The sequence below is a fragment of the Condylostylus longicornis genome, unplaced genomic scaffold (genome assembly GCF_029603195.1).
Source record: "Condylostylus longicornis isolate FDR11 unplaced genomic scaffold, ASM2960319v2 ptg000048l, whole genome shotgun sequence".
In the NCBI taxonomy this organism is placed as follows: domain Eukaryota; kingdom Metazoa; phylum Arthropoda; class Insecta; order Diptera; family Dolichopodidae; genus Condylostylus; species Condylostylus longicornis.
This window is the reverse complement of record NW_026578017.1, coordinates 19,297,823-19,325,662: the sequence shown is the minus strand read 5'-3', so window position 1 is coordinate 19,325,662 and position 27,840 is coordinate 19,297,823. Positions and strand designations below refer to the sequence as shown.

Here is a 27,840-nt window from a genome sequence, read left to right as displayed (position 1 = left end):
AAAAAAAATTTAATATTGAATATAGTAGAATTTTTCCAAAGAATGCTGTTTATATTAGATGCATTTCTGTATATATAAGAAAACCTTGCTTCTGAAAATTATGAATTTAATTATGATTCAAAGCAATTAATCGATTAAAATAGTCAGTTTATGTTGGTATATACAATCAAAACTTTTATCGATATATTTATTTTTATATATCTCAAATATAAGAAATTTTTGTTCTACGAATTTCATTTTATATTGTAAAATATTATACAGAAAGTATTAAAATGAATGTCAATTAAAAATAAAAATAATTTTCTTTTATTTCTTCTTGGATTATAATTTAATTTTAAACTTATTAACATTTGATTTTCACTTTCAAATATAATAACCAATAATATAATTTTCATTTTAATTTCATTATTATTTATTTACATCATAAAATTCATATGTTTTCTACTGATGAAAGAACCTTTGATAGATTTATAATAAAATATGTATGTACATATATAAATTTAATGCATATACTCAAGGAGAAAAAACTTAAAGAAAAACAGGAAATTTTATTATACATATGTACATAAAGGTCAATATAAAATGCAGCAATTTCATTTTAAAATAATTAAATTATTAAGAATCTTTGATTTTAATGTATATGTACCCGTAGATTATTAAATTAAAAGGTAAAGCATAAAATATTTTAATATATGTATATTACATATATAAATGACTTTTAAATATAATTAAGAAATTTTATTTTTATATTTATCATCGTATACTTAACATCAAAAATAAATTGAAAAGTGTACAAATAATTGAATTAAAAACACTATAAAAACAAAAAGAAATAAAAATGGGGAATTATATACATATTATTAAAGTTCCATCAACTTCCGTTCATACACTGAATAGTTGTATATAATTACATAATAAAAGTTTTTTAGCATGCGTCCACTTATTATAAAAAATATGTACATAAATATTAATTTCATAAACAAAGTCACATTGTATAAAGTCGAAGAAAACAAGTTTTTTTAAGATGAAAAAATATGTAAAAGGATTCTTAATATTTGGCTTTCTTAAATTTCTTATGGAATTCCAGAAGGAATAATTTTCACTTTATAACATTAAATTATATTAAGTAAAACTAATTTCTAAAATAATTTCTTAAATAATTATTAATATCCTTATTACAATTTTTTTTTACATTAAAATATTATTCAACTATGATAAGTGGAAAGCTAATATAGTTAAAAATCACGCAATTTTTTTCACGGACCTATGAATATTTACACTCAATATTACAAAGTATTTGAACGTATACATATAATGTCTGTCAAAAATTTAATGAATTTAATTATAGGAAACATATAATCAGTAAAAATTTGAGGTAAAATAAGAAAATGTTTCGTGCAATGAAAAATTATTTTAGTATTTTATAAATATTATAAAATTTTTGTGAAGTATTGCACGTTTTGGTACTTTAGAAATCGTAATCCATGTTTTGTAAATCTTGCAACAAAAAATTAATAAATATATTAAATTACTTAACTAATTCAACTTAAACTGTTTATTTCAGAAATGATTTGATTTTCTTTATATTTAAAAAATCGTATAGAAATGTGAAAATTTTAAAATATAATTTCTCGAAATACTTTAAAAATTAATTGCAGTTAAAAGTCAATCAAACAAAAAGAAAATAAATTATTCAATAAATTACGATTGAAATCTGATCAAATTTAATAAAATTAAAATATTTTTTAAATTTAAATTTTATTTTTATATTAAAAATACTTTTAAAAATTTCTTAAATAATTTTAACACCACATTTATTGTAATAATGGAAAATTAACAAATAATTAATTTTAAAATTATCTTCATTTAGAAAATTACATAATAAATGAGCTCATTTTAGTTTACGATCACTATATACTCGTACAATTACATTTTTTATCGTTATTTAACAATAAATGCAATTAATTTTTTTTCTTGTGTTAAAAATGCACTTTTCTTTTCGTTGTATTAAAATTATTGCATTCTACTGCATAAATTTATATTTTATAAATTCATTCACCTTATGAAATTTTGTTTTGTATTTCACTTTTTTTTTTTTTTTTGTAAAAAATGAAAATATCTTCGTTTTAAAAATTACTTTAAAAAATAGACACACACGCACACTCTCAAGAAACTCAAATATTATGAATTTTCCAGATTTGAGATTTTCTTTTTCTTTCCATTTGCTATTTAATTAATTAAAATTTTTTTAAATGTAATTTTTCATTTTTTGTTATTTGCTTTATTAATTATAAAATAATCACTATTAAAATCACTAATTTTATATTGTGTATGTTAAATGAAAATTTTTCACATAAAGGAAAATTGATCCGACTAATTTGATTCCTCGATACAAACTAAACCTAGGTTTTAAACTCTATTAGAAATTTATAACTTTTTCTTTGCTACTAATTTTTCTCTAATTTTTCTGGTGGAAGTTTTATGTTGATTTTCTTTTTAACTCATTTTCTGATTATGTGAGTAAATAAAGTTTTAGTTGATGATTTCGAATTTGAGTTTTTGTGTTTAAGCTTCTTTTTCTTCTTCATTTTACGATTATGTTTTGATAACATTTCACATAATTTATACAAATTACAAATGAATATACAAAATTATGTTGACAAAAAATGTTGCTAGAGATTTTCTATTTTTGTTGCTTAAGTTTAAATTGTTTATTAAAAAACATATTTTTCTTGTATAACAACAATTTATTTTGATGTGGTGAGTTTAAAATTGACAATAGTTTTTGTTGTAAATTGTAATATTCAAAAAAGTTTTCGGTTGTTATTTAAATTGTAATATCATTGTTTAAATAAAATTAAAAAAAAAAAGTGGTACTAGTCCTTGGGTTACAACCAAAAATGTGAACTATTATTCATAAATTTTGAATTATTGTGTAAGAAAAAATCTAGAAAACATTTTTATTTTATTTTTCTCATATAAATGAATATTGCTGGTGTTGAATATTCTACAAAATATTAGGTTCTTTGTTTTATTTATTATTATAGTCATTTGAGCTCAATAAATCATTTAAAACATGTAGTAATTGTTTAAGTTGTTATTGTCTAACATTGAGTGTAATTAATAATTTTTATTGCATGAAATTCTTCAAATAGATTCAATTTTTCGTCATTTTCCTTTTAAATTTTTGGTATTATTAAATCTTGGATGACTTCTCTCAACATTCTTATAATGATTTATTTTATCATTGATGACTTATGTTATGAATGATCACTATGATCAGTTTTAAAATCTATGTAGAACATAAGGGTAGAAAATTTATTTGGCTATAGGAACAAATTAATGTGGTTTTTAAAAAATCTCACTGCTATAATACGTAAATTCGAGTAACATCTAGATATATATAAAAGTGGATTCAGTCATAGCGAATTTTCTCACTTTATTGTTGTATACAAAATTTACAAGTACTAAACTTAATTCTCTAATTCCAGAATAATTTTAGTCAACAAAACCATAAACAAATCTATAAATTTTGTTTTTTACCCACGTTTAGAATTTAGTGTTAATAGTAGTCTAAATTACTAAACTTCCGTAAGTAGTATTTTAACTGTTAATGTTAAACATTAAAAAATAATGCTTTGACATAAGCACGTCAGATAATATTATTATATTAACTCTTATTCTTTATCATTAAAATTAATTGCTGTAGCTTATTAATTATTAACTTTTATAGTAACAATATTGTTGTTATTTAAAACTTGATTAATTTTTTCCATAATTTCATTCAAATATTTTTCAACAATTTTTCGCACAATAATGTAAAAATTTTATTGGCACAAAAAAATAAATTAGTCTTTCTTTTTTTCTCTCTTTAAAAAAAGAAATAAAATATGAATAAAAACGAAATTAAACAACAATGCAATTAAAAAAAATAAAAGTTAAATAATAAAAATAAAAGCACGCATATGATATATTAGCTCAACTATATTAATCTTTGAAGAGTTATGGAGAAGCGGTAACTTAGTTTGAAGAATATTTAACAACAAAATATATAGACAATAATACACCTAACTAAATTATTATCTTAAAAAAAGTATTTGAGGAAGAAAGGTAGGTCGGTCTATGCCATAGCACATATAAAATGCGTGCGTATAAATCTTATAAACAAAAACAAAGAAAATAAAAATAGGTAATTTGCAATTTTTTTTCTTCGTGTAAAAGAAAGAAATAAAATAGAAAAGTCGTTTTCAAATTACTTCCAAAAAAATGTAAAAAAGAAAAAAACAAAAAATAAAGCGGTTACTTTTTCTTTGAAACTCGGTCTCTATGACTTTAACAATTTGAATTAGAAATTTAATTATTATAATAAAAAACAAAGAAAGAAGAAAAAGCCTAAAAGAAACAATAGTAAAAGAAAAATTATTCAAAACCTATGGGTTTAATAGAAAAATTATTTAAAAGATAATTTTATTTGTCCAAGTATATTTAATACTAAATACATACATACGTACAAATTTTTGAATACAATGATATTACAACCTGTACCCATCAGTAAAAATAGTGAGTTGTAGCTGATCACAAGCATGCTAGCAAAATATTTTTTTTTTCTCAATTTGTAAATAAACTAAAGATAGTAATGATAAAAACAAAATATAAAAAAAATTTGTCAAATGAGGTGAGATCTTTTTTTCTTGCTTTCTTTTTCCGATTTTTTGTTTTTTTTTTTTCTGCTCCCATGTTGATAAACACACTCAATATAATATACAGTAACATTGATGATGATAACTATAATGATAATAAACATATGATAGTAATTGTAATTCTAGAAAGTATAGTGTTATAGTTGAGTAGGTTTATTGGGTTATCTTTAAATTACACAAGAAAAAAAAAAGACGATATGGTTGTTTTTTTTTGTCAATTTCAACAAAACTTTTCCTTTGTGTCGTATTTAAAAATTTTAAGTCAATAATACCTACGTATTACAAATATTCCAATTACTCTAATGTTAAATCTATATTAACAGAATTTCATGTATGTTTTTATATATACCTACTTTATATTTTAGTTATGCGTTCGGATAACTTTAGATTATATACATATTTGAATAATGTACAGTGAGTTACAATATAAGTCTAATAATTTCTGCTGTAATTTAAAATCAAAATAGTTATTATGAAAAATTTCTTCCTACTGTTTTTTTTATTTAAAATTTTATTAATATTTTGTAGCCTTTAACAAATAAATATCTAACGAAATTTGTAATTTTTCATAAAAGAATTTTAACAGAATTAAGATTGAATCATATCAGAATAAGAACTTTAGTTCAAAATATTATTCAACTACATACCAATAAAATGTATGAAAAAGCATTGCTTATAAGAAAATCAACTGTCCGTAAATTAATATTCTCAATTGTATATTTACTAATATTTTGAATAAATATATTTTATTTTAAATTTTCTTTACTTAAGTTTTTAAGTTAGACAATTTCTTTCTTCTTTCTTTGTTATAATATCGCAAAATCATATGTATATATAGTTACCCTATAAGGTATATTTAAATAAAGATTATGATGAATTCATTCACACCTATTATAATTATTGTTCAATTTTAAAATATTTATTTTAAAAATTTTGTGACTTTGAAAGTTTAAGAAATGTAAGCACATAAAAAATCAATGAAAATTGTTTTCATACATATTATAATGGTATTTGAACTCTTTTAAGGGTTACGATAACTTATAGGTAAACCCTTTTTTTGTGTTATTTTCAAATAGATTTTATGTCAATAATTACTTATTATTTACAAAATATTTCTAAATAATTGTTATACATAATACCTACATAATATAGTATATTGTGTCTATACGCGTTCATATCGTTTTTAAGAAACTGGAAATTTTAGTTTATTCGTACAACAAGACAAAGCCTATATACGTACAATAATAGTTGGTGTATGTAGACAAATTAATAAGATGCAGAGTTTATGAAATGCTTCTTAAATATTGGAAGCTTTTTTTCTTTATTATTGTTACTCTATACTAGCAATGTTATGCAAGTAATGTTAGTAAGAGCAATATGTGTACCAATAAAATACTACAATTATTATTTGTATTGCTCTATGTATAATATTACCAATTATATATTATACTATAAAATACCAATTACATATTCTGTGTATTAAAGGGTATATAAAACTGGTAATAGCGGTTAGTTTTGTTGAATATAAGTATAATTTGTGTATAACATTTACGAATTCACTTACAAATTTTATATGTACATATTATGCACAATTATCTTGTTTTGCTATATGATTTTGATTTTTCATATTGGATGAGTTTTAATAAATCTTATATACTATTGGGTTTTAGTATTTTATTTGTAAGTTTTATAATCATATTTTAATATTAGATAATAAATTTTCTTTTGTCATATTTTGATTTTTTCTTTTGATATTTTAATGATGAAAATTACTTAATCTCTTACACAAGGATAAAAAATACAGTAGTTTAGTGATTATATTTTATTATGTATTATGCAATAATAATTTTTTTTAATTACATTTCAATTGCTTCAAAATGATATTCTTGAGGGGATAATTTCTGTTTTGTAATATTTGTATGTGGAAAAAAATCATTAAATTATGTGAAATTTGAAAAAAATTATATACCTATAACAAACAGTGTGATACTTTATACAAAACAAATCTGATTTAGAAAAAACAATATGCACGAAACAATTCTTTAGATCGATACTTAACAATTAATCAGGATAACTTTATAGAAATTGAAAAAAATTTAAATTTAGACCAATTGTTTAAATATATTTGATAGTTTTAATAATTTTAAACTTAATAGAGATAGAGGAGAAACATCATTTATAGGCAAAAAATTTGTAAAATTAAATTTACTTCCAATATGTTAAGCAACCGACTGAGCCTTGAGAATGGTGTTTTGTATGACTACCAAAAAAAATTAAATTTAATTCATAAGGCTGTGTTTATCATATATGCATGTATTTATATTCATCTATAGTAAGCAGCTAAGCTTATACATATATATGTATGTTACATTTTATTAGAAGTATAACTTTTTTAAATGTTTATCTTTCTCGTTATTCTTAATTGCTCGAAATTTTAACACATTTTTTGTTTTTATTTTTTTTATTTCATTTACATATAAATTTTAGAATGTGATGACCCTTGCATTCAATTAAAAATCTTTTGATAAATTTTTAATTTTTGACTTAAATGCAAAATAAATGAAAAAAAAAAATTAATTTTTTTTTAGTATTTTCTACTAAAATCCTTCATTTTATTTTTCCTTAACAATTTTAATTGAATTTTAAAAAAATTAGCAAATTCTAAGGAAGTAACAATTTTAAACAATTAACGTCTATAGTGACATAATATTTATATATATATTTGCTTGTACATATTGGGAAAAAAACATTTGTATATGCATATATACAGGGTGAACGTAGCATAACTCGTGTAACGTAGCATAATCTCTCGGGAGCGGAAAGATGGAAAAATATGAACAAAATCGTTCCTGGAATGGAAATAAATAACTATGGGAGTTATAGCCATTTAAATCGATACACCTTTTTGTCGAAACCAGAAAATTTTGAACTGGGATTACTCATTAGAGGCACTCTTCCCCTATGAATTTATTTTCTTTAAAAAAACTGTTCCACCTTTCTACCACCGAGAGATTATATTACATTATAGGTTCACCCTGTATGCGCATTTCCTTACACAATATTACGATATAAAAATTAATTTTTGATTTAAAAGTTATGGAATATTTTATTCATTTTATATTTTCATTGAAATTTCACTTGATTTTTAAATTAGATTTAAATTTTAATAATATATTGTTCGAATATGCAAAAACGTTTACAAATGACAGAATAAATTATCACAAAAAATAATTTTGAATCCAACCTAATTTAAAGTTACGTGAAATTGAATTCTCGTCACACACTCTTGCGTACTATTACTGTGAAAAAGTAATTAATATAATTAAATTTTTTGGATTTAAGAAAAGTGTGATATAAGATTTGGTTCCTTACAGTTTGTTCGAAAATTTTACTAAGAAAGTTTATGTAATTTTAAATTCAGAAAATCTAAATTTAAAATCAGTATTTTTTGTATGAATATGTTAACCATATCAATTAAATTAAAAAATTTTATTCAAATTCATGTTTAAAGACATAATATAATTGATAAAGAACTATAGTATACATATATAATATAAGAAACGAAATCGAGTATTTTAAATAGAGCATAATATTGATTTAATATTTAAATAATTAAATTTAATTATAAAATAAAAAATAAATTCAATTAATAATGAAAGGAAATCTTTAATAAATTGCTATATGTAATTAGAGTGCATTAAAAAGAGTTATACATACATACATACTTATATAATACCATGCTATTGCAAAATGTAAAAATGATGCATTACAAAAGCAATTAATTTTTATTGAATATAAGAAAATGCAATTAAAATTCTAATAGTATTTCGTATAAACAGCACGACTATGATTTCTAAAGGAGTAAAATAGGACAAAAAAAAAACTCAACTTCTTCAACAATACATATAAATAGGCTTACATTTAGTAGAGTAAAATAAAAATTCTAATAATTTCAAATTTTATTTCCTTGCACATAAAACTCTTATAATTATATCATGTTAGATTTTATACACCTACACACACATATTCTATTGAATAAATCAATAAATTATAAGATACCTCATAATATACAGATATATATATATCCATATACAAACATATACATTCATATATATATACAAATTATAATTCTATTACTTTTCTTTTTCCCTAAAAGAGATTTATTTTTCTCATTTTCCTTTTTCATTCTTATAGTAGATTATTTTATAGTGTGTACAACATTCATAATTACATTATATTTTATAATTATAAGTATATTTCTTAATTGATAATCAATTTATATATGTACATATATAGTGTAGATAGCAATATTTTTTTTTGTTTTAATTTTTTATTGTCATTGTTTTAATTCCGTACATTATTATTAAAAGAAAAATTTAATCCCTTCTACTCCTTTTTTAAATCAGGATATTTTAATGTATATTGCAGGCTATTATAAATAAAGCGCTTAGAGCAAAAATAGTGTAACTCAAAAAATAATATTTCGAGATAGCTCTAAAATTTTTGTTAAAAATAATTTATATAATTTTGGGAAAAGTTCTCATATTTCGTTTAGAATAAAATGAGGTTTTAAAATCCAAAAACATTCTATTTAGTAGCATTTTTGATTTGTGGTGTATTACAGAATAAAAATTTTAGATTTTGTAAAATTGAGTTGAAAGAAAAAAGTACCACATTTTTTAACCGTGCAATCACTATTTCTATTTGAAATTTGTTTCAATTGAATTTTAAGAAAGCGAATGTTGCTATTCGCTTTTAATTTTTTTTTTGTTTGATGAAATAAAATCTACTTTTCTTATCTGAATGTCATTGAATGAGACTTTTCCATGGCAATTCGCAAGAACCTTTTGTTATAAATTTTTTTCTCATATAATAAAACTAATACTTAACTTTATTTATGAAATTATTATGATGAATGACATCGAAAATGCAAACCTGTCGATTAAATCATTTTTTTTTTCTGGACGCCTCAGATATAATAAATAATTCAATAAAAAATAATAATTATAATAATTTCCGTCACCATCATTAATTTAAAATATTTTTATAATTATGACTCATTATATAAGAATTCTCTTATATATATATACAATAAATTAATTTTATTTAAATTACATAATAAAATAAACAAATCAATTTCAAATCAATCAACGAATTAATTTAAAAATATAATTATTATATATATATGAAAAAAAAAAGATAAATTTCAATTAAATTGATAAGACATGAGATTTAAATATTTATAAAAACATATATATATACTTATATGTGTATGTTGATGTACATTAAAAATATAAATGAAATTTTTATTTCATTAACAAAAATTCCTTTAATTTAATTATTAAAACGCAATAGCGAAAATTTTAACCGTATAAACAAATTTTAATTTTATTTATTTAAATTTAAATTATCGTGAAATTATTCTGCATAATATCAATTCAACATTTGAAAAAAAAAATAGTATAAATACGAGTACATATATGTATATTTTTTCATCGTAAATTTTTTTTTTGTGAAAAATACTAAATAAATTTTGAAATATTAAGCAGACCTGTCGAATTTTAGCACGGTTGGTCAAGAAACAATATAATTTTCAATTAGAAATTTAAAAAAAAATAAATAAATTGCTGACAGCAGCGTTTATTAAATTGCGTGATTTTAACAAAAAATATTTCAAAAAATAAGTACTTCTCTCATCAAGTCTAAATTTTCATTTCTTATTTTGGTATACGATGTTAAAAATTTTGTCTCATACAGTAGATTTTCACTTATACTGAAAATTTTATTGGGTATTAATTTTACAACCCATTTAAAATTAAGAATTTTCGATTGGTAATTTAAAAAATATAAACATTTTTACAATGTATATATAATTATGGTAAAAATTTTAAATTGAAACATCACCGTTTGATAAAGGTATCTATTAACACTTTGTTAACTTTAGCTATAACAATTATTACTTATTATTATTTATGAATAACATTATTACATAAAAATGTATTTATATATACATATAATTGCATGTAAAATAATTATACCGTTCATTTATACATTATGACTGCATATACATACATATTATGCATTATTATAATAGTGTAATAATTTGCTATCTGTGGCTAATTTTATAGCAACAATAAATTGAGTTTATCACTTAAACGTTATTAACTTACACTAAGAAGAAAAGAAGAAGAAGAAAAAGTGTTTAATAAACAAGTTTTTGGTGAATCTTATAGTAATAAAATTAACAATAAAAAATCGATGTTTTTAAACTTAACGTATAATAGATAATTTAACAAAAACAATGAACAAAAATTTTAGAAAACTGTTCTATTAAAAATTTTCTTAATTTCTGCACTACTTTAATTTTGAGTTTATAAATATTCAAAAATTGTTTTCATTTATTTCAAGGTAGATTGTAGATTGCAGTTTTATACAACTGCGAGGTAATAGTACACCGCGCACAAGTATAAGGATCTATTGTACAATCCTCTTCCACCTCAACCCCCCCCCCCCCCTCCCCCAACCGCTCTCCAAAACCTGGAGTGTGGAATACGCCCCACAGCACACGCTCAAGATCCACTCTCCTGATGAACTTAAGCAACTTGTAAGGCTCGGAAAATCGTAATTCCGCTGCCGTGAGAGCAGATCCCCCCATTATAATTTTATGGTGCAATATAAAAAAATTAAAAATTGAAATATGAAATTTTTATTGCGAGATTGCCAACTTATCGTTGATGTGAAATTTTTCTTGATTCTCCTTGTAAAGTGTTATTTAACAATTCGCCAAAGTCTTCCGCCTTTTTAAACTTTATTAATTTTTTTTTAGATTGTTATTCTAAATTAAATGTTAAATAATTATCACTATATTATATATACAATTTCCACCTAGATTATGTAATTTAATTTTTATCACTCTTCTTCTTTTTTTTTTTGTGCTACTAATCCATTGCTGGATATTAAGCGGTTTCTTTTTTTTTCACACATTATTACTGTAGAATTGCAGTAATATTGACGTAATACTTTTCTATAATATTCATTCTTATATCAAAAAGGTAAATGATTATTACTAAATTTTATATTGTTAAACATTCTTTTGCTATTGTGGTTCGTATATATTAATTACAATTGGTTAATTCTATAACTATTTTGTTTATTAGTTAGTGAAGAAATGGCTCTTAAAGCGATGGGACCCCGAAGTAAACAATAACAAATTTGTATGTTAATAAAAAATAAATAAGCTCAAAGATTTTGTTTCCAAATATGACAACAAAACAAAAATCATATTAATAATTCGGTAAAATCATACGTTTACTTTTATTTCACAGAATCAGCATCCATTCAAACTAATATTTTCAATTTGAAATTACTTTCACGTACAAAAAAGAAAAATTCATTGTAAGCACTCTACTTAGTCTCTCTAGTGACCCTTTTTGGTCCGTAATAAACATTATATATAACAAAATATTTACATTACTCTTATATAATATTTCATAACATCCCAAAAAAAAAAAAAATTAATAACATTACAATGTGAATTGCGGTATTTCATATTTAAAAGTTTAACAAATTAACCTAAAACTGAGCTTTTTTTTTTAACACGGAAACGATAATCTTTACGAGCAAATGAAAAAAACAGCAAAGAAAAACAAAAGCGAAACTGGGTTACATCACTTGAGAAATCTAAATGCAATTTACATTGCAGCTGTTTTCTAGCATAAAAATATATGTATGTAAAAAAAAAAAAAAAAAAAAAAAGAATAAATATAGCAATAAAAAAAATAATAACATAAAAATGAGAAAAATTTTTAATAAAAGCGAAAAACAAAATATCTTTTAAATTGTTATTTGTGGTAATCACGTTACATACTTAAGCAAATTACATACATATACGAACGTACATACAAATGTGTTTGTTTAGATATATAGGAAAACTTTTTTTTATATTCTTTGAAAATAATCCAAGACGTGTTATTTAATTTTGCAGATAAAAGACAAATTATTAATCATTGCACCTATAGAATAGCCCCACCTCACTTTATGATTCTTTTATAAAAATAACACTGTTTGATTGTGAATAACACTATGTTAATCATATATGTATATCTGTAAATTTTGAAATTAAAAAAATTGTAATTAAATAATATTGCGAAATTTCTGAAGTCAATTACATTATTTGTCATCTTAATTACGATAAAATCTACTATGCAATGCCTTTGTAAATCAATATAATAATTTAACAAATTGAATAAACTATAAAAAAGATATTATGACTGTAAAATGCATTATCATATTCTTGCATTGTCTAATGTATTTACAGTAATTAATTTTCAAATCCCACATGACCATAAAAAAGTAAGATGACCATATAATTTATAGTGTTCTTTGTTCACCGTAGTGATTTTGTTTCTGTAACCCTAATTTTATGAATAATTTATATTACATTATTCTCCTGAAAAAAGGAGTATAAAGTTCTCAAAATTTGTTCCTCATGTTATAGGTTCCTGGTGATCTAAATTTATCAGAAGAATTTATAGAGTTAATCTTTAAAAAAACCATTTAAATATAAAAAAATTTTTGTTAAAGTTGATTAATAGGCAATTTAGGTATAGAGGATTTCATAGATAGACAAACAGGCTCACATTTCTGTTAAACTAATTTAGTTACATATTTTTAACATAATGGAATATATTACTCGTACCATTAAGAACTACATGTGAAAAATTTGGTAACTTACAATTTTCCAAACATTCGAATACCCGAATAGTTTCTATAATAATATATAGGATATAAGATAAAAATCGCATTAAAATCTTCAAATTTTATTTTATTTTTGTTTTACGAAACTTAATTAATTAAAATCAGATGTTGCAATGGTATTTTCGCGAATAAAAACCAAAAACGCTGAAGTATTATAGCGATTTATTATTTATAAATATTCATGAAATTGATAATTATATATAGCTACGAGTATATATATATTTATTATATAAAAATCGATTTATTTCCCAATAATTAATTTTAAATAAAAATTAATGATTAAAAAATGTTGGTTATTTATTTTTTTTTATATTTCTTTATAAATGCAATCATAAATTATTGCAACGTAAAAAAAAAGGGTAGTTATTATGTGTCAAATGTTGCAAATGAATCCAATTAATTATAGTATGAAATTATTAGTTATATAACCTCTGCTCAATGACATTATTTTAAATATACTGAGAAAAATTTACAATCGTATAAAAATAGAGGGAAAAGAAATTTAATGAATTATTATAATTTTTTTATTTGATTAAATTTTCTAAATTAATAAATTAATTGTATTATTTAATTAATATGCCCTGTATAATAATTTGAAATTTGAATTTATATATTGAAATATTAATTGAATTTATAATTAGAAATTGCGTAATATAAACACATGGTTTTGACCATAAAAATTTCAAATTGTTCTATTTTTCAAATACAACGCTAAGCTTTTGACATTGCAGCATTTATTTTAAAATATTCAAGAATAAATTTTTTTAATCTTAGTTTGAAAATGTGTTTTATTTGAATACAACTTATAAGCCATCACATTAATGATTTGCAGATAAACTGAGATTTGATTCACTAAACAACCTCATATCTCAACTACATATTTAAAAAAAAAACCAAAATATTTAACATTAATTTATGTAATTTGTTAATAAACAAAGTTACGTTACGATACGCTATGTTACGTCACGTTACGTTACGTTCCGTTTCGTTAAGTTACGTTGCGTTAATTTACGATTTAAAATAATTAAGATTAAATTGTTTTTACTTTAATGAATCCAGGACGAATAAAAATCTATTTCTATGCCTATATGATTTATTTTGATTACAAGGTATATTTTCAACATAACCAATACATACATATATGTACATAATATAAGTACATAATTATATTATTAAATTATGTATGTAGGCATGAATATGTGGATAAAAAAAAATTTTAAATTTTTTTTAACTCTATAGATTAAAATCAAAATTATAGGCATATGAATAATAGTGAAAGTTTCCAAAACCAAATGTGTGCGGGCTTTAACTATATACCTATGTATATATAATTATTATTGAATAATGGTCACAATTTTCAAGTTCTTTAAATAAATTCAGAAAATTTTAACTATTTTCTAAAACTAAAACCCTATAATAAAAATAAATTTAATATCATGCTCTCGATAAAGATAGAAATCTTTCATTGCCGAAATATTATAATGCATATTAAAATCTCAGGTACAATTTTGTAAAAAAAAAAAAAATGTGTGACTCTTTTAAGTAAATATTTATTTTATCGAAAATATTCCACCCATTTTATTTAATCTTTCTAATTTTAATAATTTATTTTTTATTTATTATAAATTCCGACAATAACATGAAGAAAATTGTAAAATGACAAAAAAATTGAGTCAGAAAAATTTTTTATTTTAAAATTGTAAAATTTTATCTATAATGACTCTTAAAAAATCTAACCTTTAAGTTTTATTTTAAATTATAAAGTATATAAACTATATTAAAAGTTAAAAGTTTCTTAAAAGTGTAAACTTCATACTTATGTATGTATGTTTGTTTTAACTATTGTTATGAGCACTTGTCTTCAAAATTTTAAATATAATTTTGTTTATAATAACAAAATCTGATTTATAACTAACTTAATTTACTCTTAGTAATAATGTACTCTAGAATTCATCTCGGTATTCATTATGCGGTTTTGGTCATTAAAAATTATTGAAGTAATCAATATGATCCTGTTCTGTTAATATTAAATGTAAACAATAGTTATAATTCGGCAAATAACTGTAGAAAAATTGCAATATTTTTCTTTAATTCTCCACTTACGCATAATTCTACATTTTATAAATTAATGTTATTAAAATTGGAGATATAATATCATAATCTGATAATTTTAATAAAATTTGAGATTTTTTTTTTCTTAATTAGATTATTATAAATATGCCATTTTCTTCGAATTGAAAGAGCCTTGTTATTAATTCTCATGAAATATTTTTTCATTTTATTTTACCATAAGCTATACAATTTTTTCTATGATTGAAAATAAAAATGAAAAACTGTTATAATAAATATATTATATCTCATAAAATAAAATTATCTCGAGATTATTATCTTTAACTATAAACTATCCTTCGTATATATAAACTTTTGAAAAGGCTTTATATCAAACGATATTAAAATTTTAGTCAAAGGAACTAAAAAAATAAAAGAAAAAAAAATGCTTTCATTTTTATTTAAAAAAAAAATGTATTGTTTAAAGTAGAAAATTTGATGATTTTTTATAGTCGTCCTATTTATAAAGTAAGCCTGAATATACAAACCCTGAAACATACTATAAACATGTTATATTCAGACATACATAAAACGTATATATATAAAGTAGATTGTAAAAGAAAATTTAATAAAATGAAAGCAAGGAAACGTTGTTTTTTTTAATGGAGCACAAAATTATATTAAATATGAACAGATTTTATTATTATTATTTTTTTATTTTTAATGAAAACTTATGTACTCGTATATATGTTCTCTCTTATTTGCTTGTAAAATAATAAAACATGAGAATAATATTCTGTTAAATTTATGAATGTATACATTGTAAATATATAAATATATACGTACATTTATGCTCATGTTTATTATAATAATATATGTAACTATATACAATACTGAAATATAATCATATACAAATATGGCGCATAATTACAGGACAACCATTATTTATATTTATTTTTTATCTCTTCCTTTCATCATAATATTATGAAATGATTTCAAGTTGAAATAAAACCGTATTTATTTCAATTTTCTATTTTCTGAATCTTGTCAATTATTTTTTTTTTATTATTTTAATATGAGTTTTTAACTAATAATTATAGATTTTAGGTTTTAATTTTAAATAATTAAAAAATTAAAATATTTAAATAATAAAAATATTTGAATTTTTCAAAATTATTTAACGCATAATTAAAAAGAAATTAAATTTCAATAGGAGTAACAGAAGGAATCATTAAAACCAGTAGATTTTAAAATTGCACCTAATATAATAAGCTGATACGAAATAGTATAACACTTACAGTATAATGTTGCATAATTTTAGGAGAAATTTAAACAAAATATTTTTAATAAGTTTCCTAATACTTAGCGGGTGCATTATCAAAAGTTTAAACTACATTGCTAATTAATTTGTTTAAGATACGACTGTTTAATTTTAGGTAAAAAGACAATTATGAAGACTTATACGTATCCAACAGTTTTTTTTTCAAGGTCAACTTACAATTTCACTCAAAACTATATACAAATTTTATGAATATCAACGTAGGGAAATGACATATCATTATTTTTAAAAATTTAATTAATTTTAATGTAATTGGTTTTGAAACATTTTAAAAACCCAATTATTCAAGTGCAAATAATTCATTTGATTTTTGACTGTAATTATATAAATACGCCATAAATTATGCAACAATTTTATAATTTATTATTCATCATTTTCTCAAATTTAAATTCAATATGTTATTATATATATATTATTATGAATATAAATAATTTAATTAAAAAAAAATATTGAAGAATATTTTTACCTTTTATAAATTTTTAATTTTAACATTATTTTGATTTTAATATAAAATTAGTTTACATGTATTTATTGCAATATAATTATGTTTGTATATCAGCATATATATATTCTTACAAATTAAAATGTAGTATTGAATTTATTGGAAATAAAAGTACACGTATATGCCTTGTATATGAAAATTTTTCAATAATTTATACTAAAATAAAATTTGTTTTCAAGTTTCAATAATAAAAAAAAAAAAAACAAAAAACTACTAAATAATAAATTACATGAAAACTTCTCTATTTTTCATGATCCTATACGAAAAATTTTATAAAAAACAAAGATCAAAATTATTCTAAACAATGTTCATATTAATTCTTGAAAACATTATAAACTAATATATATATATATATATATGTATGTATATATAAAATTTTATTTAAAATAATTTATTTTCTAATATTTGTTTTCAATATGCTATAGTAGTTTTTATTCACTTCCGGCAAAACTACAATTTAATTTTTTATTAATACTTTTACAGAGTGAAATAGAAAACGAAATTTATTTTTTTTTTATTCTGTTTTTTAAATTTATTATATGTATGTTGTTTTAATGTATTTATATTTTAAATAAAGAACATAGGGTGTTGTTCTATCTATTATAGGTGTATTCGTGCAAAATATTTCAAAACTAACAATTATAGAAATTAAATTAAATATTCTCATAAAAATATTGCAATGGAAGTTGAAAATTTCTTATTACTTATTAGGCTCTTATTATAAAAATATTATTTGTCAATTCAACCTCTTAAAATATTTGTATATATGTAATTGTATTAATTTTCTTTTGTTCAAGACGTATAGGGTTTCGATCTTTATGGAAAAATAGAATTTTTGTCTTAGATGGAGAACAAAAATTGTCATATATGTCCCAAGCTGCCATATTTACCTAAAAAATACAATTTCTTTAATTGCTACAATTTTAGAATAATCAAATGCTGAGTAAATTAAAAGTTTCCAAAATTGTTAGGAATTATTCTAACATAACATTTTTTTATACTTATATGAACATTTCCCATGCTTTAAAAATTTTTATTTTGTATTTAAAATAAAAAACACCCTTTGCATATAATTACATTCATTATATATGTACATACATTGTGTATGCCTATATATATAATGTGTAAGTAAAAACATAAAATGAAATTTCAATATTGTAATATTTTTTTTTTTTTTTTTAGAAAAATCTAACAAATTTGATTTTTCTTCTTTTGCAATTTTCTCAATAAAAATAAGAAATAAAAAAAAAATGAATGAAAATTATATACAATATACATATATATATACATATTTGTATATGTCATTCAATATGCAGCAGCGTATAACAGTATATTACAGGTTATCGTCATCATCAAATGCACCTAGGGCAATGAAAAAATACAAAAACAAAATACACAGAAAAAAAAAATCTGTTATTTTTTTTTGTTTTCTTTTTTTTTCCATCATCTTGTTGCATTAAATCATTTTTGTTGTTTTACAATATTATTATATAACAAAAAGTAAATTGTAAAAAAAAAGGGGAAAAAATATTTAGGGCAGTATATTATATATCTATGTATATATACTTTACATTTACATACTTGTATACACCCATATTCGTATCAAGTATATTTATGTATGTAAATATGTTCGCATTAAAAGTAAATATAAAAGTTTACTAGGGATTTTATAACATAAAACCTATAAATGTAACTATTTATGTAACAAACTTACTTACATGCAAATTAACAGATGAATGAGCACAGTTTTATATATGTTTGTACATTGCATGTATGTATATATATTACATAAATATTGTATGTATATACCTATATGAAAATAAAATTATGAAAAAATACTAAAAGAATTCTTTGACATTATTATTTCAGTAATAGTAATAAAAAGGAAGTTTTAAATTGATATTATTAAAGAAAAAAATGGTATAACAAACGAGTAATTCATATACTCGTATGTATGTATATATAGAGTCATTTTTAACTTAAAATGGAATGCAATAATTTACTTTCTATGAAAAATTATATTAAAATAATGCGTGTGTAAGTGATTTTTAATTTGTCTTTTTATGTTTTTGAATTTATAGAATGATATTGTAAAGGTATTTTGTTTCAACATTTTATAATATCATCAGGTATTGCAATACCATACAAATTTGTCACGAATCCAATGCAAGTTGCTAAATATTTTTACTTTACGTTTACTCTTTCAATCAGTAGTATTATAAAGCGAATCTAATGCTGTGATATTATATAGATTTGTAATACAATATAACAACTATATCATTATTGAATGGTTGAAATTTAGAATATCAAATAAATTTATAAATAATATAAATAACACAACCTCGTAAGCTACTTAAAATCGTTTACTTTAGAAAAAATATATAACTTTCCATATGAATATTAAAAAAATTTATTCATCAAACGTTTTCATTTCAAATTCTCATTAATTTTAAAACGCCAATGGATTTTTCTGATTTTATTTAATAAAATAAATTGAATGACATCAAATTCGCAACGAATAAAATCCTTGAGAAATATTAGATGTCAAATCCATACCTACATATAGTATGTACATAAGATTGGAAGTTAAAATATATGTATATATAAAAATCTAGGAAAGTTTATTGCAATATAATATATAAAAAATTCCTATATATTAAAAACTTAAAACGTATGAAATATATTGGTTTCTTGTATAATAAATGTTATTCTTCGCTAAAATTGAAATTTTTTATTAGAAAACACACGTACATGCGAGAATTTCTTAAACATATTATTTATGTTTTGCAGGAACGAGATTTTTTTTTTTAACATTTTCTTTTTAATTGTGAGTATTTTTTTTTAACATAATATAGACATGAGTCCTTTGGATATTTTCATTATTTTTATATTTTGTCCTTATACATTATATTTGTGAAAACGTAACTGATTAAATTTCTTTTATTTATTTTTAAAATTTTTATTATTTCTCCTTTTTAATAATATCCATATTGCAGCAAAAAGAAATTTTTATATACACAAATAATAATGCTATACTAGTATAAAAAAAAAAGTGAAATTTTAATTTAATGAAAAAAGAGAAAAGAAAAAATTAGTGTAAGAAATTGTGTACAAAGAACTAGAAAATATTTTTTATGTTTGTATTTATACCCTAACAAATTATATCCTTGAAAATTGTGTAATATTGTAACATGTCTGGAATGAGAATTTTTTTTTCTCATAATATTATTAATTTATTATGGTCTTGTAAGTTTTATAAGTAAATAGAAAAAAATCGCTTTAATTCGTCATATAAGAAAAAAAACTTTAGTTCTAGAGTTTTTTTTTCATATGATTTTGTACTTATATTGTTAAAAGATAGAGAATTTTTTTTTTATAATTAAAAGAAATGAAGGAAGGAACTATATTCTAAATTAATTTCTGTCACTATATTTTTAAGAAATATATGGTGGAGTTTTTAACGCTAATGCGACATTTAAGAAAATTTTCAAATACATACAAAATTATTGCAATCTATGAAATACTTGTATGTTATAGATTGCGATTATTATATAAAATTGATCTCATATTACATACTATGTCAATGCGTATAACAAGATTGTATCACGTTGTCCAATATGAGTTGTATTAATCACATTTTAGTATTTTTTTCAAATCAAAATAGATCCTTTGCTTTTAAGTGTGATTTTATTCACATCACCTTATCTTGGGAAAATAATTTAGAGTCAAATTGTTGTTCATAATTATTCTTGATTCGATATTCCTGCTATTTATAAAATAAAAAATTTAATAACTTGCTTATTATTTTTTAATTATGCTCGTATAAAATTTGTTCATAAAATTTGTTTATATAGTTCAATTATTTAAACTGTAATAAAAAAATTATGCAATAAAAATTTTATTTTTTTAACTTTTGGTTTACAAACTCCTGTTTAAAACAGTATACAAGATTTTACTTTAAAAACTTTAGGTTGTTCAAATTTTAAAATGAAAAGTTGGATTTATAAAAAGCAAATTTGATATTTAAATTATATGGAGTTTAAAATTTCTTATTTTAAATGCTAAAGTTTTCGATTTAAAATGTAAGTTTTACTATGGGTAAAGGACTTTATGTTATGTGTACGTAAATAAAAAGTATACACAAAATTTATTCAAGCTTAAAATATAACTGAAAATTGCATTTATTACAAAAATGGCTTCAAATTAATATAAAATTGTATATTTAAATGTATATTTTAATAAATTATATTGGAGTATAGAGTTATAACTCTATGGTATAATAAGTAATAACAACAAAATTTTAACATACCCATAGGCTCTTTAAGGTTTTATATCTATTTATTTTAAATTTAAATTGTATATTTTTACTTTATTATTTATATTGCAAAAAAATTGTAAATTGTATATTTACAACAATTAACGATTTTTTTGCAAAAACAGAAAAAAAAAACAATTATACGAATAAACTTAAAATTACTTATATTTCAAATAATAATTTTACTTTAATATTAAAAATATTTTGTATAGCCTTTTATCACGTAAACCAAAAACATTTAATATGAATAAAGGGCGCGACAAACGATACACCCAATAAGTTTTTTTTTTTTTTTTTAATTGAATTTTACTATAAGTGTAATTTCATAAATTAAAATATAAAACCTATTGGAAAAAGTTATGAGACAGATAAGCATAACAAAATAAAAAATAATGAAATAAATTATTAAACTTTTATTTAACTCTTTTTTTTTTTAAACTAAAAAAAATATACAAGTATATACTTACATATACAGTTCAAAAATCAAAATTAACTATACTTACAATATTAAGCGTGGCAAAATTCATTGAGGACATGAAATTTTTTTGTTACCAATTCTCGTGAGTTTTTTACATTATTTTTAATAATTATATTGTTATAATAGAGTTTGTTATACTTTATTATACACGAGTGACTAAAATTACCTACAACAAAAATTTTTTCGAAATAGTGACTTATCTTTAAAATTTTTGATATCTAACATTATTAACAGAAATATTAACCGAATTCTGCTTAAATTCACCAAGAAAATTTTAATTTTTTGATTAATAAATATTTTTATAAATTTCTCAATTCTTCCAGTTATTAACTTTCTTTTTTATTTTTCTCTTTTCAGTTTCCTTGATGATTTGGATAGATTAGGTGCAAAAGATTATCAGCCCACTGAACAAGATATTCTTCGAACTCGTGTTAAAACAACTGGAATTGTTGAAGTTCATTTTTCATTCAAAAACCTAAACTTTAAGTATGTTAAATTATAAAAAAAAATTTTTTTAAAATTAAAATTTTTTTTGTAATCAAAAAATAATTATAATAAAATCTTTATCAAAAATAATAGATTATTTGATGTTGGTGGCCAAAGGTCGGAGCGTAAAAAATGGATACATTGTTTTGAAGATGTTACTGCGATTATTTTTTGTGTAGCTATGTCTGAATATGATCAAGTTTTACATGAAGATGAAACTACGGTAATATTGTTATTTATATAAATGTTTTTAATTATGTTAAATAAAAAAAAGAAATATGAATTAAATTTTTTTATATTTTCAGAATCGAATGCAAGAATCCTTAAAATTATTTGATTCAATTTGTAACAATAAATGGTTTACAGATACTTCAATCATTTTATTTTTGAATAAAAAAGATTTGTTTGAAGAAAAAATTCGTAAAAGTCCTTTGACAATCTGTTTTCCAGAATATACAGGTAAATTTTGAAAAAAACCAAAAAATAAAAAATATGAATTTAATAGAAAATAGAAGTGAATGTTTTTAAAACTAATTTTGAAATTAATTAAAATTTTAACATTAATGATATTTCAAATTTTTTTTTTATAAACAATAATTACTTTCAATTTATTTTAAAAAAGATGTACATGAAAAATAATGCAAAAACAATTTTTTTTTTATAGAAAATTTTTTCGTTTTTATTTCACAATGAAAAATTATATTATTCTTTTTGATCGCGTGAAATAAAGCAATTAACTATATAGGAAAACAAAAATTATGTTTCAACAGAGTCGGCAATATTCGTGTATTAAAATAAACAATTCATTTTTATAATAAACAGAAAAAAAACATTATTGGAAATTCTATTCTTTCTTAATTATTAAAATTTCACAAAATTCCTTTTTTGCCAAGAAATCATATTCTGAAATTGCAACTGCAATTAAACTACAAACACATATATCGTAAACATTCAGTTACAATTTCTTGAAATAAGAGTTGCTCTACAGTCTACAGTCTACATTGTTAACGTATATACATAATGCCGCCATTTAATTTTCAATTAATTATTTATCAATTAATTTTAAAATTTAACATATTTTGTTTTGATTTTCAATAAAATAAAATAAATTTCATAAAATATCGATTTTAAGAAATATATTTTAAGTAACTAATCCTAAAAAATTAGTTAAATTTTTAAATATTTAGGAACCAAAATGAAAAAGTTTCACTATACAACATTAGCAATAATGTTTCTAATTTAATAAACAAACAATACCAGATAAAAAATTAAAAATGTTTGTGAATGAAAAATATTTGCATGTACATAAATAAAATAATAATTTTGTTTTTTTTTTTTTTTTTTTTTTTTCAAAAACAAAGCTTATGTCATTTCTAAATTTTTATATTTGAAACAAAGAGCACCCATTATACAATTAAATTGATTAAAATTTTGCAAAAAGTTATTTAATTTTTCAATATTTAAGTATTCTAGTCACAGACACGCAATATTAACATACATACATATGCACATACATATAGATTAACTTTAATATTCATTCATTGTACTGTTATACATATATAATTTTATATGGTATATATATTAAATAAAATAATAAAGAAAGCAACAAAAGAAAAAATTAAAATTAAAATCTATTATCACTTATCGTTTTAATAATCTGACGCCGAAAAATTTCAATCTAAGTCTCGAATTTATTACACATACTTACATTTAAATACAATTATTCATAAATAATGAATATATTAGAGGGCAATGAATATAAAATATAAAAAAGAAAAACTCTTTTTCTGTTTTTGTTTTTTGGTTTGATAATAAAAACAATTAGATTTCCCTCCTTTAAAATAATGAAAAAATAATAAATATTATATTTTTATACCCATGTATTTCAAAACAAATTGTTGAAGGATACATTGGTATATATACATATATTTGTATGTATGCACAAATATAGGTAGTATTAAAAAATATAAAATAAAGAAAATTTTCCTTTGTTGGAGTTTTTTCTTGGTTCTCATTTTCATTTTAATATTCAATAACAAAAAACGAGAATAAATAAAATTTAGGCCTTTGCATGTTCATGAAATAAAAGTTCATTATTCCTTCAATCACGCAAATTCATCCAATTTTTTGATTTCTTTTACAGTACTAAAACTATAAACCCATTTAAAATAAAATAATTCCTTTTTTGTTTTTTAGTTTTATTTTTAATTTTATACTTTTTTTTTTTTTATTTCTTTCTTTTTATTTCATTTTATTTCATTTGACTTCATTTAACTTTTTTTTAAGAATATTCCAAGGAATAAAAATAAAAGAATAACTAGTAATAAAAATAGGAAAATTATCGTTATTTTTATAATGTTACCTAGTTTGTCCACTCATAATATAGATTTTTATATATGTACATATAATATGTATATATAAATAGGTAAATGTACTTACATGTATACCTATTTTATAGTTTGGAATAATAGAAAATTCTAGAAATACATAAGTACCTACATAATATATTAATTTATTATTGTATTTATTAAATATTTTTGTCCTTTTTTTGAATAAAATTTATAAATGAAATTGTTTTTCTTAAATTATACATTCGTTTGTACATATGATTCTCATAAAATTTTTTAAAATTTTAATTTATTGAAATTCGAAAAAGGAACTAAATTATTTATCAAAAGTAATATTGTATGAGTTAGACATTTTTAGGTATTCATTTATTTATTTTTAGAATTGTTTTTGTTATTTTTATTCAAAAATTATTATAGAAATTCAAATTCGAATTACTAATTTTAATTTCAAATAATTATTAAATTAGTTGTATTCTATTCATAGATTATAATTATAATATATTTATAGATTAAAATAATCTAGTTAATTTGGCAAAATAGGTGACGAATTTGAAATTCAATTAAACAATTATAGCTTTATGAATTGTTTTTGAAAACAATTAAATAAATAAAAATTGTTTTATTAAGGAAAACTTCAAATTATTTAATATAATATATAATTAATTTTAAATTTTGTTAATTTAATGTACAAGTTGACAAATGGCATACAAGTTGTAGAAATCATTTTTTTCATTATTTTTACATTTACATAATTGATTCCTATATTAGAATATTCATATAAATATTAATTATTAATATTGATTTTCAATCAAATTTAATTAACTCTTGATAATTAAATCATTTTTCAAAGTAATCGTATTTTTGTTTTTTAAAATTTTGCACAAAACTATTCTAAAATAAATAGCTTATCCTATTTTATTCGCATAGTAAATATTTTTTCTAATTTTCTTATTTATTTTCCATTAATATAATATACTACATAAATGTATCTGTTTACAAATTATTTATGTATATTACAAATGATGGACATTTTAAAATTAATATATTTTTTCTTTTATTTTTTGTTCATAAAGGGTTATAATTCACATTATCGTCAGTAAACTACATATTATTATAAAGTTAATGAAAAATAAAAATATAAAGGAAATAAACTTTGACAGTTTATTTTGAAATGTTATGATTGAAAAAGACATACATACATACATACATATTTATTTCCACACTATTTTAATATTTTCATATTTACATTCAAAATAATTTTAGTTTTTTTTTTTTTTTAAAATTATCCCAATGGCAATTACTTAAAAAAGATTTCTGATATTTTTATAAATAAGGTTCTTTTCAATATGCATTTTATTTTTTTTATTTATACGTACAAAATATATAAAATAGATGTACATATATATTTTTAATACATACTGACAGAGAACTCAAAAAAATTCCTTAAATAGTAATTAATAATAAAAACAAAAGAAAATCTATAGTCCTTGAAAGAAACTTAATATTTTGTATCCTTTATTTTTCCTTTTTATGGATTTAAAGTGTAAAATCTTAAAATTTGAAAAAAATTTAATAATTTTTCTAAAAAAATAATATTTTAAAAAATGTATACCTAGAGTAGTGAGATTTTTCTTAATTTTTTATATTTAAAAATATTTTTTTTCCTATTTTTCATTGTTATACTTTATAAAAGTGTTAATTTTCTGTCTTAATCTTATCACGAGTTTGCTAAAAATTCATCAATTTACTGAAAAGAAATAATATTTTTCTTAAATTAATATTTTCTGAATAAAAATTATAAATGTTTCAATAATTAATTAAGAAATATACGTGTATATATATTAATGTATAATAACTAATAATGAGTTCAAATCACTTGTATTATGATAATACTATTTTACAATATTATGATAAAACTATTAAAAAAATAGAATTTAAAATAAAATTCTTTAAATGTAAAATTTTTAATGAAAATACATTTTATTTTATATATTTAAGGTGGTCAGGAGTACGGTGAAGCAGCAGCTTATATTCAAGCCCAATTTGAAGCTAAAAATAAATCAACCTCAAAAGAAATTTACTGCCATATGACATGTGCTACAGATACAACTAATATTCAATTTGTATTTGATGCTGTGACTGATGTCATTATTGCAAATAATTTACGAGGCTGCGGTCTGTATTAAAAAATTCTTTATAACCAGTACCAAGTAACAACCATATTAAGAATATTAAAACAGATACACATGGAAAATAACTTAAAAAAAAATTAACAAAAGAAAAACAATAATACATTTACAAAACAAAAAAAAAATTGATTGAATACAAGTATGTAAATCTGTATGGATACCCCTCCCAGTCTTAGCACAAAATTTCAAACAAATCAAGAAAAAAAAAATGCATTGTGAATGAGAATAAAACAAATTAATATAAAAGTATAAAATTTCAAATAAAAAAAAAAACTATGTTATAATAAAAATTTAAAAAGAAAAATTATATAAATAAATTAAAAAATAAATTAATATTATATAAAACTAAGTATAAAATTGAAAATTTAAAGAACACTTTAAAAATGAAAAAAAAAATAAACAAATAAAATAGTAATAATATTTAAGAATGAGATATAAAAACCATGAAGATTTTGTTTAGTTTATTTTTATTTCCATTTGCATATTTATAATAATATAATGCACATATTTAATATATAACTTCTTATTGATATATACTAATTTCTGTATATATACATATACGTTGTTTACATTTAAATATGTGGAATATATTTTAAATTATGGATATAACATTCATATAACATATAAAATTATTTAGAGTTAAATATTTTGTCATTATCTTTAAAAGAAAACCAGAA

At 20.4% G+C, this 27,840-nt stretch overlaps 1 protein-coding gene across 3 annotated transcripts in view; it reads left to right on the top strand.

Moving 5' to 3' along the window:
* The window catches only part of LOC129611228 (G protein alpha o subunit), an 88,253-nt gene extending 60,763 nt beyond the window's left edge, over positions 1–27,490 (top strand). For all 3 annotated transcript variants that reach the window (XM_055524243.1, XM_055524244.1, XM_055524245.1), the window contains exons 6-9: positions 22,498–22,626; positions 22,720–22,849; positions 22,932–23,085; positions 26,973–27,490. In XM_055524243.1, the coding sequence (XP_055380218.1) occupies positions 22,498–22,626; positions 22,720–22,849; positions 22,932–23,085; positions 26,973–27,160 (601 nt within the window). In that variant the 3' untranslated portion in view covers positions 27,161–27,490. The remainder of the gene's footprint in view (positions 1–22,497; positions 22,627–22,719; positions 22,850–22,931; positions 23,086–26,972) is intronic.
* Positions 27,491–27,840: the final 350 nt, after the last annotated feature.